The sequence below is a fragment of the Sceloporus undulatus genome, chromosome 4 (assembly GCF_019175285.1).
Source record: "Sceloporus undulatus isolate JIND9_A2432 ecotype Alabama chromosome 4, SceUnd_v1.1, whole genome shotgun sequence".
NCBI classification, from domain to species: domain Eukaryota; kingdom Metazoa; phylum Chordata; class Lepidosauria; order Squamata; family Phrynosomatidae; genus Sceloporus; species Sceloporus undulatus.
The window spans coordinates 198,011,371-198,027,910 of record NC_056525.1 but is presented as its reverse complement, the minus strand read 5'-3'; the positions used below and the strand labels follow the sequence as shown (position 1 = coordinate 198,027,910).

Here is a 16,540-nt window from a genome sequence, read left to right as displayed (position 1 = left end):
CGCCTCTCCCATTGCTTCGAAGCAGGGTTACAGACTAGATAAAATCCAACATATACATAAAAATCTTTAAACAAATTACTAACATTAAAATCTCAGCATATCAATAACAATTATCAGTTAAAATACCAGTTAACAATATAGTCGGGGAATAGAGCAGCATCTCTTTCAGCGAACATGTCAGTCACTATATTATATCATATTGTGGTAAGCTTGGTGGAAAAGCTCAGTTTTAATCGCTTTCTTGAATGCCTGTAGTGAGGTCGCCAGGCGGATGTCCTCAGGAAGGCTATTCCACAAACTCGGAGCCCTTATAGAAAAGGCTCTTTGTGAAGTGGAGGCATATTTGGGATTCCTTGTTTCCAATACATTTGTACTCGATGATCTGAGGGTGCGGGGCGGATTATGAAGGGAGAGGCGGTCCCTTAAGTAACTCGGGCCCAAGCCATGTAGGGCTTTATAGGTAATAACCAACACCTTGTATTGTGCCTGGAAGCTAATAGGGAGCCAGTGAAGATCTTTCAATATAGGTGTTATATGGTCAAACCTTGAAGAACTGGTGACCAGTCTGGCTGCCATATTTTGTACTAATTGAAGCTTCTGAACTCGGTACAAGGGTAGCCCCATGTAGAGCGCATTACAGAAGTCTAGATGAGAGGTTACCAGAATATATACCACCGTTTCAAGGTCCCTTCAGTCTAGGCAGGGTCGCACTCGGCGTATCAACTGAAGTTGATAGCAAGCACTCCTGGCCGTCGCATCTACTTGAAATGACAGCTGTAGGGACAAGTCCAGGAGTACTCCTAGACTGCGAACTTCATCCTTCAGGGGAAGTGTGACCCTGTCAAGGACGGGTGGACAAATATCCTCCCTTAGACCTTGGGGTTTATAGAGCATAGATGCCAGCCACAGATGCTGGCGAAACATCAGGAAAAAACTCTTCTAGAACATGATCACATAGCCCGAAAACCCCACAAAAAACGAAAGAGCATAGACTTGGGAAACTGATTGGGGCATGGGCCATTTTTTCATATACCCCTGAACCTCTGATGGGGTTTACTGTTGTGTTGCAAATTCAGATTTACTAACCAGTCTCCCCCCCCCCCCCAGGGTTGAGTAGTAACTACTACAGTTTGTGGTGCTTTTGAATGGTTTAGTGCAGGGGTAGGCAACCTGCGGCCCACGGGCCGGATGCGGCCCGGCAAGGCCTTGGAACCGGCCCCAGCCTGGTCCTGCCGCCAATTGCCACCGGGGCCTTTGGGGGGCAATTGTCTATAGAAGCCTCAGAAACATGCATTTATATTAACATTTTTTTAAAAATCAGCAAATTTTTTCGTGTGTCCTCCATTTTTTTTAAAAAAAGTGTCTTCTATTTGAAAATTTTGTCCTACATTTGTCCTGGTTTATTTATATATTTAATTTTTTTTAAAAAAATTATTTAATTATTTATTTTTTGGCTTCGGCCCCCCAGCTGTCTGAGGGACAGCAACCCGGCCCCCTGGTTTACGGCAATTTGAAGATGAACAATGGCCAGGTGAATTTTTGAATTTTGAAAAAAATTGTGTGTGGGCATCTTGGGGTTTTCATGGGCTGCAAAAAGTGGTCCTAGGATTCCTTATGGCCTTTGGGACACACTATCCTTTGTCCTGTTTTAGTGGTTTATTAAGATTTATAAAGGCCAGAGGCTCACTACATTTGTTAAAGCATGCATTATTTCTTATTAAGTATTTTTAACTGCATACACATGCAAAAAGAAGGAAAATGAACCATTACTTTTACTAATATAACCATTGTATAATTGGTTTATGTATTAGCTGCAAGTTGTGCTTAAACATTATGCACTTACAGCATCATGTCATCAGGGCTTACACAAACAGGAGTGGCTTAAAATTTATAGCTATAAGGATACAGTGATGTGGTGACATGTAGTAAATTGAAGTGGGAGATCTGTGCCATCATAGGAACATGGAAAGTTCCATCTGGCCTAGTACTGGAAGTCATGACTGGAATAATTTTCCTTGGTTTCAGGTAGTAGTCTTTCCTAGCCATTTCTAGAGTCTACTGGTATTTCCTTGTGGTTTCCCACTGAAATTTTCACTAGGTCTGTTCTTGCTTAGTTAACTGAAATCAGGCAAGACAAGCTGTGTATGGAGTGGTCTCAAAATGGGTTTATTATTTCCTACTTTTTTTATTTCCTATTATTTATTTCTGCTACTTAAAAGGAAGAAGAGAAAACATACTTTGAACCTGGATATGACATAGTTCAAATACTGTGTACCTCAGAAGAGTTTTTTTTAAGAATTTATATTCATTATCTTGTGATCTGTTTAAGAGGCTGGATTTCTTACATGGTTATTAATATTGAGTATTTTATTCTTTCTTGACAGCAGTATGTAAAGTACAATAATAACAGTTAGAAAAGAAAGCAGCAGTGCAGCAATGATGGTCTTTTCTAAAGTGTACCAAGCAGCTGTCACCACCCACCAGTCACAATGTTGCTTCTGATGAAATTAGCCATGTATGGTGAGCATCAGTTGACATGTGACAGCAGGATCATCAAGATGATGTCAACAATATCACTTTGCACATAATGTGCAAGCACATTATACAAGTCTATACAGTATATACTACATGGAAATGACACCAGCATAGACTTCATGTCCCATTGGAACGAGAGCAACAACAGCGTTCTGGACTCACATAGGTGGTGGTCAAATCATCTGGCAGATTATGTACAGACTGGAACACCTGACTTCTCAGTAGAGATTATGTAATCAGGAAAATAATGGGAACAATTAACTCTTACCACAATCGGGTGAGAAGGCCTACATTTAGAACATATATTTAATTTGCCCTCTTCAAAAATGAGAAGTCTGCTGCAGAAGGATGGTTAGTGTTGTAGGCCAAAACATCTGGTGGCTATTATGTTGACAGAAGAAAAGATCATGATGGGGCCCATGTGCTTAGGTATAACCTATTCTCATTTCCCACAGTTGATAAGATCCCAAATATATGACATAGTTTTGAAAAGACACTGGGATGAGTTGTGGCTTAGTAGAAATTTACAGGTTTACAGCAGTTTACAGGCTGGCTGTCAAGCTGTGGTACTGTAGGACAAAGAATTTGGAAGAGGCACATGCTTAGTTCAGACCAATTGCCTCATTTAGATATAACTCATTCAGCGTCACAGGGTACTTGTACTTTTGCTTGCATACTTTCTGTCATGGCCTCATAGTGCTAATAAGGTAATCTCGAGGGTGGGTGGGTGGTGCTGGTGGTTTGACACCAGAAATTGTTATCCATTATTTCCCTTTTCACCCTCCACATTGTTATGTACTTGGTTTATCATATCAGCACTAACTGTGGAGGGAGAGTTGGCATTTGCTATATCACTCTTAATGTTAGTCATTAGCAAAGCTGTGGGTGAAATGTAGTCCCTTCATCCTGGTGGAATGAAGTAATGGTAGAACTTGTGGCCTTCATTATAACGGTATTGGAGGTCAACAGCGCTTGTGTGTGGTCCCTCATTTGCCAAACATCTAAAAAACAACATGTAGCTGAAAAGGACAGAGTCTTCATTAAACAGCTTGCAGAATCAGCATCACAGTGGAATGGAAGTTGCCACACTTGTATTTTTGCAAAGTTTCTCTGCCTTTGAAAGTTGTGTGTCAGAAGATTACCGTACATAGTTTGTCCCAACAGTGAATCTTCATGTTAAGTAAAAAATTATGTTCAGCATTTATCTTCAGGGGCATAGAAATCCTACAGGGTCACAAATGTGATAATCCTACATACTAAAATCTAGTTTTCAGTGGCTGCTGTTCTGTGCTTTCTTTGTAGTCTGTAAGCACTGAGCCTCTGTGAGCATTGCGTTGGCCTGGTGGCCTATGAAGTTGACAGGAAAAGTGATGCAAAGCAGATGTCAGGTACAGTAGGTTTTGGCATTGTGTGGTTTTTCCATTGGGTACAGTTCCATTCTGCATGGCTCTGTTGAACAGCTGTGTAGTCACTTAGTGCCTACATTTGGACACTTACCTCTTCATGAAAATGTTAAGAAATGTTCCAGTAGAAAGAGATGCACTGGATCTTTATCTTGAACTATTTCTTGTTCTCCTGCCATGCTTCCAGGGTCTGGTAATAGAAATCTGTTAGACCAGCACTGTTTCATCCAGGAGCCTTCACTGTTCCCTTTGATGAATAATATGTCTAGAATTCTACACAGTATTCCAAATGTGGATGTACTATAAATTATATAAAAGGCATCATGATACTCTTGTTTTAGTCTCTTTCATATAGTAATAATCTCTAAAATATTTTTTTTCACTGCTGATGTACATACTGCTTTTTTCACTGGAAGACCCACACGTGACTTCACATCCTTTAACAGTTAATTTAAATCCCAGTAATGCATATGAAGCTAGGAGGGTTTTTTGCACCAGTGTAACAGTGCAACAGTTTGCAACAGTTATAGTTGCATTAAATCTCATTTGCCATGTTATATGTCTAATTTCTTTTCAAAGGTGTTCACATCCACTTCATATGGTACCACAGTGGTCTCTGATTTCATATCATTTGCTAATGTTAAGTAACACCAGTCCCAATACAGATCATTGGAGGGCCACACTGTTTCCTCTGTTCTGAAAAGGTTCAGTATATTCTAGTTTACCACCCACAGTGATTTTGCGACAGTAATTCCTCATCATTTACTGTAGTGATTCCCAAACTTTGGTTCTCCAGATGTTTTGGTCTTCAGCTTTCAGAAGCCTCAACCAACTTGGCCAATAGTCAGGCATTGTGGGAGATGAAGTCCAAAACATCTGGAGGACCAAAGTTTGGGAACCACTGATTTACTGTGTTGGCTGAAGCTCATAGGAGATACAGTCCAACAAGATGTGAAGAACTGCAGTTTGCCCATCTCCTCATAGTTGTTTGTTTGCTTGAAGTTCCCCTTCAGAAAGCTCCCATTTTTCTGTTCTAAATTCTTTACACATAGAGGCCTAGTGTGGTGGATCCTGTCTATATTTTATAAACTGTGTTTTCTTACCGATATGTCTGTAGTCCAGATATTATGTTTTGGCTTGTTGCAGCTAGGATCCTGTCTTCTGGTGTGCAGTGTGGGCAGATAAAGCAGAAACCAATGTGTTGTCCTAATATGTGGTATACTTTAATCATGACACCTGCTTTGCTGATATAATGTCATACCACCATAGTACACAAGACCTAGGCTAAGGAAGGATAATATGTCAACTAGACTAGCCAATCTTCTGTTTCTTCCAAGCTGTTACCTGCCTTGTAATGATGAAGTTGCACCACTGTATGTTCACTGAATTCTATAACTTGGAATTGCACCAATATAGTGAATATAGCTGCAGTCTTATCTTGCTGATTTAATTCCAGAACAATTTAATCTATTTATATTCTTTCTCACAGCCTTAGACACTGTAAAAGTTTGCTGGAATGATAGTCAGATAATATTGATGAAGACAATGTTTTGCACATATAGCAGAAATACTTAGCGCAGTTAACTTTAATTCGTGTTGGATTATCTGAAATGGAGTGATATTTATATTGGATTATCTGAAATGGAGTGATATATGGAATAGATATATATGATAAAGTCTTCTAGCTATATGCACTGTGGAGAAAGCAGAAAACCTCTACAAAATATATATTGCAAAATAGAAATATAGAATTAAAAATAAAGGTAATACTCATCAAAGTCAAAACACTCACCATGCTACAAAAATATGCATTATGCTTATTTTCTTCTTCGTGGTCTCTGCGAATCAAACAAATGGGTTTCACTGCGCCTGCGCAGTGCTGCTCGGAACCTACTGGAATCACTGGGCAGAGTTAACTCTGCAACATATTGAAACTTTTTGGCGGTAACTCCGCCCACCCGTTATAAGGCCCCTGCCTTCCCGCTCTTTTCCCCAGTTCCTTTTTTCCGCCGCGCTAGCTGCTTCAGGGAACTTTCGCTTGCTTCGCTTGCTTGGAATCACTTTCACTTTTTGACCTCGGACTGTATTTTGACCACTCTTTGTCTCCCGCCCCTGGTAACTTCGGACTTTCGGACTGTTGACCTCGTTTTCGGATTCTCCTCTGGCTTTGTCGACCTTGGAAATGCCTGCACCTTTCAAGAAGTGCGACATTTGCGGGGGCAAGGTGCCCGTTCAAGACCCGCACTCCTCCTGCCTGCTGTGCCTGGGCAAGAACCATGACACCAAGGCCTGCCTGCTCTGCAGATCCCTCTCGTCCCAGGCCCGGAAAAACCGTGAGTCCCGGCTCACTTCGGCAATTGCCCTGGGGAAGGTGCAAGAGGGAGGCTCGCGGTCATCTTCTGTCCCGCCTCCGGCGCCCCCCGCCTCATCTTCTCGGGCCAGTGTGTCCAGTGTTGGATCTGGGAGAACCGCCGTTCCCAGCGTGGTGTGTGTCCCGGCCGGGACTCCTTCCACCACCTCCGATGTGGCCCGTGGCTCCAAACCGCCCAGTGCCACCGACGAACCCTCCAAGCGCCCCCACAAGTCGTCAGGGACTGAGGGTACCGGGCCGACCTCCAAACCGGCGGGAAAATCGGAGGGCTCACGTCCGAAGAAGGCTACCGAGCCGGAGGTCCTCCTCTCCTCGCCTTCATTCTCCAAGGCATCCAAGGCATCGCGCCATGCTCCGAAGCCAAAGGAGCTGGCTGGGCCTGTGGAAGGGGCAAAGTCCCCAAGGCCTTCGTCGTCGGCAGCGGCTGCTGTCCTCCTGGACCTCCTGGACAACCCATTCTTCCCGGCAGAAGAGGTCCCAAAGCCTGGGAAGAAGAGGCACCATGACAAGTCGGGTCGTGATCCTGCCCCGAAGAAGTCCAAGCCTTCTAAAGACCGACCCACCACCGACCCACCGAAGGCGAAGGAGAAGAAGCGCTCCCCGTCCAAACAGGCCCGCGCTTCCGCCTCGGCAGCTCTTCGTGACCCGGAGCTGGCGCCGGTAGATTGGCGGACCCCGGTACCGGACACCCCACTGCCTCTGCCCACCATGGACTTTGTCCATGGGACGGACGACACCGTTCTTCCTCGCTCCCCAGAGCACCGGTCGCCCTCCCATCCGGCAACCGACGACGAGGAAGTCCAGCCCCGCGGGCAAGAGATACTTGATCTCTTCTTCGACACGCAATCGCGCTGGTATTACGTGTCGGTCTCGGAGGACAGAGCGATGAAGGAGTTCACCAGGCTGAACCCCCATCCTGTAGACCGGGCCACCCCGTCCAGGTCGGTCCCGACCGTGTCGGTCTACGAGAGGTCGCCGTCTCCACCCCGCAGGCGCTCCCAATCTTCAGCGGACCTTGCTCCAACCCGCCCGAGATCCCAGGTTAGAGTGGCGGACCCCCTCTCCTCTGACCTGGACTCAGACGATGAGCCACTGCTGCCTTCTGAGGCACCCTCGGATGAGGATGTCCTCTCGGACCCAGCCTCTCCCCAGAGGATGCACAACCCAGAGCCGTCTTCCCCATCGGACGACGTCCGGTCCTTCACCGAACATGTCGTGAAGATGGCGAAGGCCCTCGATATCGAGCTTGCTTCCGCGGAAGACGACGCTGAGGACCCGGTTGAGCGTCGGGTGCACGGTCGAGTGCCTACTCCACCTTGCCTGCCTCTCCTTCCGTCGCTCCAGACCATCGTCAAGAGGTCCTGGGACTCCGGCCACCCTGTCGGCGCCCTCCCGCAAGGTAGAGTCGCTCTATAGGGTCGCCCCGGCGAGTTGCCCTTGGTTGGCCGACCACCCCAGGCCGAACTCTGCCATCGTGGAGGGAGCCCAACACAGCTTCGTCCCAAAGCAGGCGACCTCCCCTGTCGACCGGGAGGTGAAGAAGGTGGATGGACTGGCCAAGAAGGCCTACTCGGCATCGGCCCTTGGGGGGGCCTACATCCAGACCCTCATGGAACGGATCTCCCCCCTCGTCCTGGAGGTCACAGATGACATCCAGAGGCAGCTGGTGGAGATCAGGGACGAGGCCCTTTCCATTGGGAGTTGGCTCATCACCACTTCCAGGAATATGGCGGACTGTTCGGGGAGGGCCATGTCAGCATCCATGACACTTCGATGCCACGCCTGGTTGAGGGCCTCCGACCTCAACCCCACGGTCAGGGCGGCCATCGAGGACATGCCGCTCGACGGGACCGGGCTCTTCCACGCCGAGACCGACGACCGCCTGAACCGCAAGTTCAGGATGAAGGCGGCGGCGAAGAAGCATGGCATGTCTTCGGCACCGGCCTCTCCGTTCCGGAAGCGTCAGCGCCCGTGGCAGCCGCAAGGTCAGTCACAGGGGACCTTCTCCCGGGATCGGCAGTCCCAGCAACAGGGCTTCCAGAGACACCGCTTCCCCTCGCAGTCTTCCTCCTCCTCTGGCTGTCGCAACTTCCCGCCTCGGTACCGCAAGTCCCGCCGGCAGGACACCGACCAGGGGAAGAAGAGAGCCTGAAGGGACGCAGCACGCTTCGTCTCTCCTTCACCCGTCTTCTTCCTGGACATTTTGAGGCCCTATGTTAACACCTGGGCCTCTATAACATCGGACTCTTGGGTTCTCAACATCGTCTGCAGGGGTTATGCCCTCGAGTTCCAAGAGCTCCCTCCAACTGGAGCCTTCATGTCCACTCCCCCCTCGGACACCCTTCTCGACGAAGTGCGCGCTTTGCTTGGTAAAGGGGCAATCTCCCCTTTGCCGCCCGACCAATGTCCTCGGGCCCTTTTCTCTAGGTACTTCACGGTACCGAAAGCGGATGTGGGCATCAGGCCCATCCTGGACTTGAGACAATTGAACTTGTTCCTTGACTACCGTCGCTTTCGAATGGTAACCTTGGCTTCCATTCTGCCTCTACTCCACCAGGGCCTGTGGTTTGCGACCGTCGACCTGAAGGACGCCTACTTCCACATCGGGATCCGAGACTCCCACCGGAGATTCCTTGCCTTCGCTGTCGGCTCCACCGCATACCACTACAACGTGCTTCCTTTCGGCTTGGCCACGGCTCCACGAGTCTTCACAAAGTGCATGGCACCGGTGGTGGCATACCTTCATCAGAAGGGCTTCATGGTCTTTCCCTACCTGGACGACTGGCTGTTTGCAGCCGAATCCCAAGGCGAGCTGCAGGAAGCAATTTCCTTCGCCTTATGCCTTTTGGACTCCCTCGGGCTGGTCGTCAACAGGGAAAAGTCCCACTTCACACCGACCAGACAGGTCAAGTTCATCGGGGCCATCCTCGACTCCGAAAACTGCTTAGCCTTCCTCCCTCCGGACCGGTTTCAGGCCCTGACAACGTCCCTCAGGCCATGCATCTCCCACAGAAGGGTGAGAGCCAGAGACGTCCAAGTCGCCCTGGGCCACATGGCATCGACGACATTCGTCACCCCCTGGGCAAGACTTCGTCTTCGGCCGCTCCAATCCTGGTTCCTCTCCGTCTTCTCCCCGTTGGAGGATCCTCCTTCAAGGTGGCTCACGGTACCGAGACCGGTGGCCGCTTCCCTCAGATGGTGGCTAGACAGCTCCAACGTCTGCACCGGGATGCCTTTCCATCAGCCCCAGGCACAACTGACTCTGACAACCGATGCATCCCTGGAGGGATGGGGCGCTCACCTGCTCGACCTCGTCGTCAAGGACAGGTGGTCCACACAAGACAAGCTTCTCCACATCAACGCTTTGGAGATGCTCGCAGTGGAAAAGGCATTGAGGGCGTTCGAGTTCGCGGTCTCAGGAAGGGTGGTCCTCCTGAGGACAGACAATACCACCGTGATGTACTACGTTCCCTCTCATCATCAGAGTGGTGTCCAAGATGACAACGGACCGCTCGCATGCGATCCTCATCACCCCGTGGTGGCCGAGACAGCCGTGGTTCGCATCCCTTCTCCACCTCTCCAGGAGATGCTTCCTCCGTCTCGATCCTCACCCGGACCTGCTGTCGATCCAGGACGGACGGATTCTCCACCCGGACATCGAGAGCCTGCCGCTGGTAGCCTGGAGGATACAGCCCTGACTGCCCTGCCGGAGGCAGTGAGGACGGTGATCCTGGCTGCGAGGAAACCTTCCACCCAGCGCTCTTATGCCCTGAAATGGAGGAGATTTTGCCTCTTCCTTGACCAAAAGGGCTTGTCTCCTGCACAGGTGTCCACTCCAGTGGTGCTGGAGTTTTTGATGGCACTTTTGGATGGAGAGCTGTCCCTCACATCCATCAAATGCTACCTGTCTGCCATTTGTGCCAAATACCAGTTCGGGGGGGAGGGTTTCTTTCTTCAAAGACCCCTTGGTGAAGGGGTTCCTGAAGGGTTGTGCCAACCTTTATCCTCCTGTGTCGGTACCAACGCCGGCTTGGAGTTTGGAGTCGGTACTGTCCGCCCTCCAATCCAAGCCCTTTGAACTGATGGCCACAGCGGACTTGAGACTATTGACTTGGAAAACCGCTTTTCTTGTGGCCATCACCTCTGCCCGCCGTGCGGGCGAACTCTGTGCTTTACGGAGGGACCAGCCATTCTTGAGGTTCCACAAGGACAAAGTGGTCCTCCGTACGGACATCACCTTCTTGTGTCTGCTTTCCACATGTGCCAGGACATTGTGTTGCCCACTCTCGCATCCAACCCGACGTCGGATGAGGAGCGACGCCTACACTCTCTTGATGTCAGGAGAGCACTGGCATTCTACCTGGACAGAACTGCTGCCTCCAGTCGGTCCGAGAGACTTTTCCAATGCTACTCGGAACCGAAGAAAGGGTTGCCTGTGTCTGCGCAGAGATTGTCCAAATGGGTGGCTGGTACCATCCACCTCTGCTATGAACTGTTAGGCAAGCCTCTCCCTGGCAGGGTTCGGTCCCATTCCACAAGGTCAATGGCAGCATCCTCTGCATTCCTGTCGGGGATTCCTTTGGAGGATGTCTGCAAGGCTGCTGTCTGGTCCCAACCTTTAACCTTTATTAAACATTACAGGTTGGAAACCAGAGCCATCCGAGACGCAGCTTTCGGGAGGGCTGTGTTGGCTTCAGGGTTGCATTGATTGCACTACTGATGTTTTGTGTTTACTACACTTGTACAGTTGACACTGTTTACATTTGTTGTATGTTGGTTTGCACAAGTTCTAGGGGATCGGTCTTGCATGACCTCTGTTCCCTCCTCAGGTTTAGCAACGTTATTGCTATTTGATCTGTGCATGAACAAAAGACTGACTCTTTATGGTTCAAGGTGTTTTTATTGTAATAAATATACCCTTGGCTCACCATAGCTTTGGTCTCAGGACACTCCCTCCGCCGCATACCTTAGCTTGTCAGTCTAAACCCATTTGTATGATTCGCAGAGACCACGAAGAAGAAGGACAGGTTGCTTACCTGTAACAGTATTTCTTCGAGTGGTCATCTGCGAATACATACAAATCCCACCCGTCCGTCCCCTCAGTGTCCTGCTCACATTGGCTCTTTACATCGCCTGCTTGGCGGAGAAATTGCGGAACTGGGGAAAAGAGCGGGAAGGCAGGGGCCTTATAACGGGTGGGCGGAGTTACCGCCAAAAAGTTTCAATATGTTGCAGAGTTAACTCTGCCCAGTGATTCCAGTAGGTTCCGAGCAGCACTGCGCAGGCGCAGTGAAACCCATTTGTATGTATTTGCAGATGACCACTCGAAGAAATACTGTTACAGGTAAGCAACCTGTCCTTCTGCTGCTTCAGAGAACAGGACACGGAACAATGGATGCCAGCTCCAGGAAAAGAGAATCCACCTTAACATTAGGAGGAACTTCCTGACAGTAAGGGCTGTTTGACAGTGGAACACACTCCTTTGGAGTGTAGTGGAGTCCCCTTCCCTGGAGATCTTTAAACAGACGATTGATGACCATCTGTTGGGGATGCTTTGATTGAGAGTTCCTGCATGGCAGGGGGTTGGACTGGATGGCCCTTGCGGTCTCTCCCAGCACTATGTACAATTCTATGGTTCTAACTATTTATAGGCTGTGACCATCATTGTACAAGGGAGGGGTAGAGGTGTTAAAGTAGAGAATTCCTTGAGTTCATGGATAGGCCACCCATTAAATAATAAATTAAATAATAAATAAGTTTCCAAGACCATCTACTGAGAAAGCACTCAGAATTTTTGTGAGACATTCATTTGGTGACTGCCTTGTTTCATTAATTAGAAAACCAGGGCGGAATGGATAATTTAAGATTAATTTGGATACATTTTACAGGTTATATGTTTGTTTCAGGAATAAGTAAGCTTAACGCCATTCTGCACATGTAGCTTTTCTCATTTGGACTAATATGCCCTATTACTCTAATAATTGTAAGAATATATATGTTACATGTGTCACGGATCAATAAACTGGGTATGATCAAGTGTTAGAAGTTCTGGTTTTGTCATAAACTTCGTATTGTACAAAGAATTACCTTGAGCTGCTTTAAGTTAGTGTTGTCAGTGCTGGATAGGTGGACCAGTGATCTAAATCTTGCTTCTCTTGCATGTCTTTATGGAGGAAATTGTTGGCACCAGTATGAATGGGCAGGTGGGCTTATTTTGCAAGGTTGTGTTTGCTATATTAGCTTTGGTAAAATGGTTGCACTCTTCACACAGTGGTGTGTGGCTTACATCTTGAGAACACGGATACATCTACTTTGGATATAATATCCATTTTACATGCTGTGGACAGGAGCAAGTGTTGTGTTGTCATGCATGTTTGAAATGTCATTGTTAAAGACCTTGTTGTTCCACAGATGCTTCTAACTTCATTTCTGTTTTTCTCTTTATAGGTCTTTAATGTTCTGTGTTTATTATTTGGCATTCTCTTGCCAAAGCCAAATGAGAAAAATACATCGTTTTGCAGTCCACCTGTTCTTAAAGACAGTGGTACCTCCATGCAGTGCCTGAAGGTAAACTTTCCATCCTGGGGAATAAAGGTTTCACAATGAAACTGTTTAACACACAATCCACAATGGTTGTCCTTTTAGGATTTGGTGTTAAGTTTTTGCCATCATTTTAGAAATATTTAAGTTTGCCCTTCATCACTCTTTCAGATCAATAAGTATTTCTAATACAGCTTTCTTAAACCTAGCCTCTTCCAGAATTTTTGACTGAAGCTTGATGAATGCCTGACTACTGACCGTTTTGGCTGGGGTTGAAGTCCAAAGCAAATGGAGGGCATCTGACTGGGAAGAAACTGTTACAGTTACTTCTGCTCATTCAATATGTTAATGATACTGACTGACTCGTAAAAACATTGCCACTTAGTACTTCAAAACATCATTTAAGTGGAAGGATTACATTTTACCTGTCTTACAGATTTCTCAAAGCATGTTTATCTGAACATGCTCTAAAAGACCACCACAGACCTCTATGCCCTGTGTGTATGTGTTTGTCTAAAAGGCAGCTGTGAGCACAGGGATGTTGTGGGGGCCTGCAAAGTGCTGTTTCATCCCTCTCTCCACTTTAGCCTTTGCCATGTCTCAAGATGTAAATCTATAAACTGATCAGAGGATACACATACACCACATTGGATTGATCTCCTATTCTGTCAGCTGTTACATTAGCTGTCCATCATAATTTTCTGGGCCTTGCACAAAAAGTTTAGTATGTGCCTTAAATTTTGGTACTTTGACCATGTGACCATGACCTCGTGTATATTAATAGAACTAATTTGTGATGGGTTTTCCTCCCCAGTTTCTGAATAATCACGAAGTCAAAGGTATACGCTTCAAGAACCTGAAGAAGTCAACATGAAGTTATATGTATTTCTGGTGAACACTGGAACTACTCTTACCTTTGACACAGAACTTGCAGTGCAGAAGTAAGAAACATTTTTCCTTTTCTTCTCTAAGGAGTGTGCTATTGAACTGATAATAACAAAACTATCTGTCTTCAAGTTTCAGTGTGTCCTGAACCTCGGACTTACAGTCAAATTAAAACTACTTACAAGTTTTCTGTGTTACTTGAGAAAATCTGTTGGACAAGTGCATGATTTCTGCTGTTACATAGATGATTGTGACATATTGAGAAAGCCTTTCCCCTTCACTCTTGCCTGCCCTTTTCCTCTCTTTGATAGTAGTTCTCTAAAATAAAGGAGAAGATACTGTATTTATGGCATAATAACTAGGAGGAGACTGTATATGTTGTTGTTAAATAACTAAAATGGCAGATGTAGGCAATCATCATTTGTTATTACCCCTCAGTTACAGTAGGAATTCAAAGATTGGATAATTGAAGTTGGCATTATTTTATACTATTCAATTCTTAGAGTAAAACTGTTTTGTATGTGTCAGTGGATCATCAGTGAAATGCACTATTTTTTTTAAAAAAAAATCGTTTTCCATAGTGTGGCAGACCTTAAACAGGCAATCCAGACCAAGTACAAGATTGCTATTCAACATCAGGTACTGGTTGTCAATGGAGGAGAGTGTATGGCAGCTGACAGGAAAGTCTGTAGTTACAGTGCTGGAACGGTAAATATCAGTTCTGTTTTCATTCTTTCATTTAAAAGAAAAACTGGAGTGAAAAGGAAATAACAGATTTTATTTTAACACAGGATACAAATCCAATTTTTCTCTTCAACAAAGAAATGATCCTTTGTGAACGTCCTCCAGCTATCCCCAAAACGACATTTTCAGCAGAAAATGAGATGGAATTAAAAGTTGAAGAATCTCTTATGATGCCTGCAGTTTTTCACACAGTCGCTTCACGAACACAGCTTGCTGTGGTAAGCAATTTCAAAGGTTTAACCATTGTAGTGTATTAATGCACTTAAATCTCCGAAATAGAAGCTAGACTGACAGGCTGATAAAGCATCATTTTGTAGTACAAATGTTTTATTTTTTATTTTTTTGTGCTTTTTCATATTGTGGAAATTTAATGTCTTTTGGATTTTTGTATTAGTTTAATCTGGAGTTCTGAAAACAAGTTTGTGTTGTTTCCCAGGTCTGTATTAATCAGCTTTAATATTGGTTGAATGTAATGACAAACTGGAATATCATAGGATACAGTTAAAATGTATTGTAGAAGGGGAGGACAGTATGTTATAGAGCTGGGTGGGAAGTGTGGGGTTTCTTAGGATCGTCTTGTTTGTGTTTTTTAAAATAAATAATAATTCTCTTCTTGTAATTGAAGCCACAAATAAGGGGCACATTTTTTTAAAAAGGTGATATTTTAATTACCTAAAATTAAAGTAGGTTGAAGGATATAACATCTTAGGTGCAGAGTCTGGGAGTGGCAGATACTCAGGTTGTGTGAACATTATTTGAGTTGTTCTATTATTGAGGTAGAGTTAGGTTTCTGGAGTGTTTATAGATGTTCTCATATTTACGCAAAAAACAGAGGATCCAGAACAGAGCAGTGTGACAGTAGTTGGGGCACCCTGATGGAGGAAATGTAAAAAAAAAAACAAGAAGTCTGAGTTTGTAATCACTAAAGAGGTGGTTTCATACAAAATAAAATAATAAAATAAAATACAATTGTGTTAACAGCTTTCAAATGGGGTCATCAAATAATTCTGTTAGGTTTTCAGAAAAACATGTAACAGAAGATTCAGATACAAAGGTTATCATGAAAGTATTTGAATCAACAACAACCCTTTCCTCATGTCTCCCTATGGATTGACGCAGGAGAACAACAGATTAAAACAGAGCAAGAAATAAAATGAGAACCCCAATTAAAAAAATACATAAGTTAAAAGAGCATAACATTGGTTTAAAAAATATAAAGGTAGAGGTTTCCCCTTGACTAGATTGTCTAGTTGTGTCCGACTGTAGGAGTCACAAATAGACAAGTCTACTCATCTCTTTTACTTAGCTAAAGAGCCAGCATTGCCAAAGATAACTCTGTGATCATGTGTGTAGCATGACTGCAAAGAATGCTGTTACTTTCCCACCAAAGTGGTACCTATTTATCTACTTGCACTTTTACATTCTTTTGAATTGCTAGGTTGGCAGAAGCTGGGACTAGTGATGAGAGCTCACTCTGTTGCGTGATACCTAGGCCCTGAACTGCCTATCTTGCAATCCTCAGAGTCAGCATCTTAACCGCTGAGCCACCAATCCCTTGTATTAAAAACACTTATTATAAAACAGCATGCTTGTTTTAAAAACCTCATAATTTAATACCATCTGCATAGGCCTGTTGGAAGAGATTGGTATTCAGTGCTGTTTTAAACACAAACAGCTTATCCAGCTGTTGAATCTCTTTTGGCAGGCCATTCTATAATGTGGGGGTGGCTGATGAAAACATACTATGGTTAACAGTCCTCCGGAGGTTCTGAGCATTTGGGGCAGATTATATGGGAAAAGTGTTCCCATAGGTAACCTGGACCCAAATCATGTAGGGCTTTAAATGTATCAACCAACACTGCCTGGACACGATAATGTTCAGTAATGTAATGAGGTAAAAAGATCTAGATTTTTAATAGTCTCTAAAAGATGTGATATGGAGTGAATTCTGTGTAGGTGTGAATTCTATGGAATTGTGATTGTCATTGAAAAGTTCTGCCTCTTATCTCCAGTATCTTGGCAGAGCTTATTTTGGCCCTATGAACAAGGCGAAATCTCTATG

General features: G+C 45.5%; 1 protein-coding gene across 5 annotated transcripts in view; it reads left to right on the top strand.

The window, feature by feature from the left end:
- RB1CC1 (RB1 inducible coiled-coil 1) overlaps window positions 1–16,540 on the top strand; it is a 90,058-nt gene that overhangs the window by 4,914 nt on the left and 68,604 nt on the right. For all 5 annotated transcript variants that reach the window (XM_042461679.1, XM_042461678.1, XM_042461677.1 and 2 more), the window contains 4 exons: window positions 12,757–12,876; window positions 13,664–13,790; window positions 14,316–14,442; window positions 14,526–14,696. In XM_042461679.1, coding sequence (XP_042317613.1) covers window positions 13,720–13,790; window positions 14,316–14,442; window positions 14,526–14,696 — 369 coding nt within the window. In that variant the 5' untranslated portion in view covers window positions 12,757–12,876; window positions 13,664–13,719. The remainder of the gene's footprint in view (window positions 1–12,756; window positions 12,877–13,663; window positions 13,791–14,315; window positions 14,443–14,525; window positions 14,697–16,540) is intronic.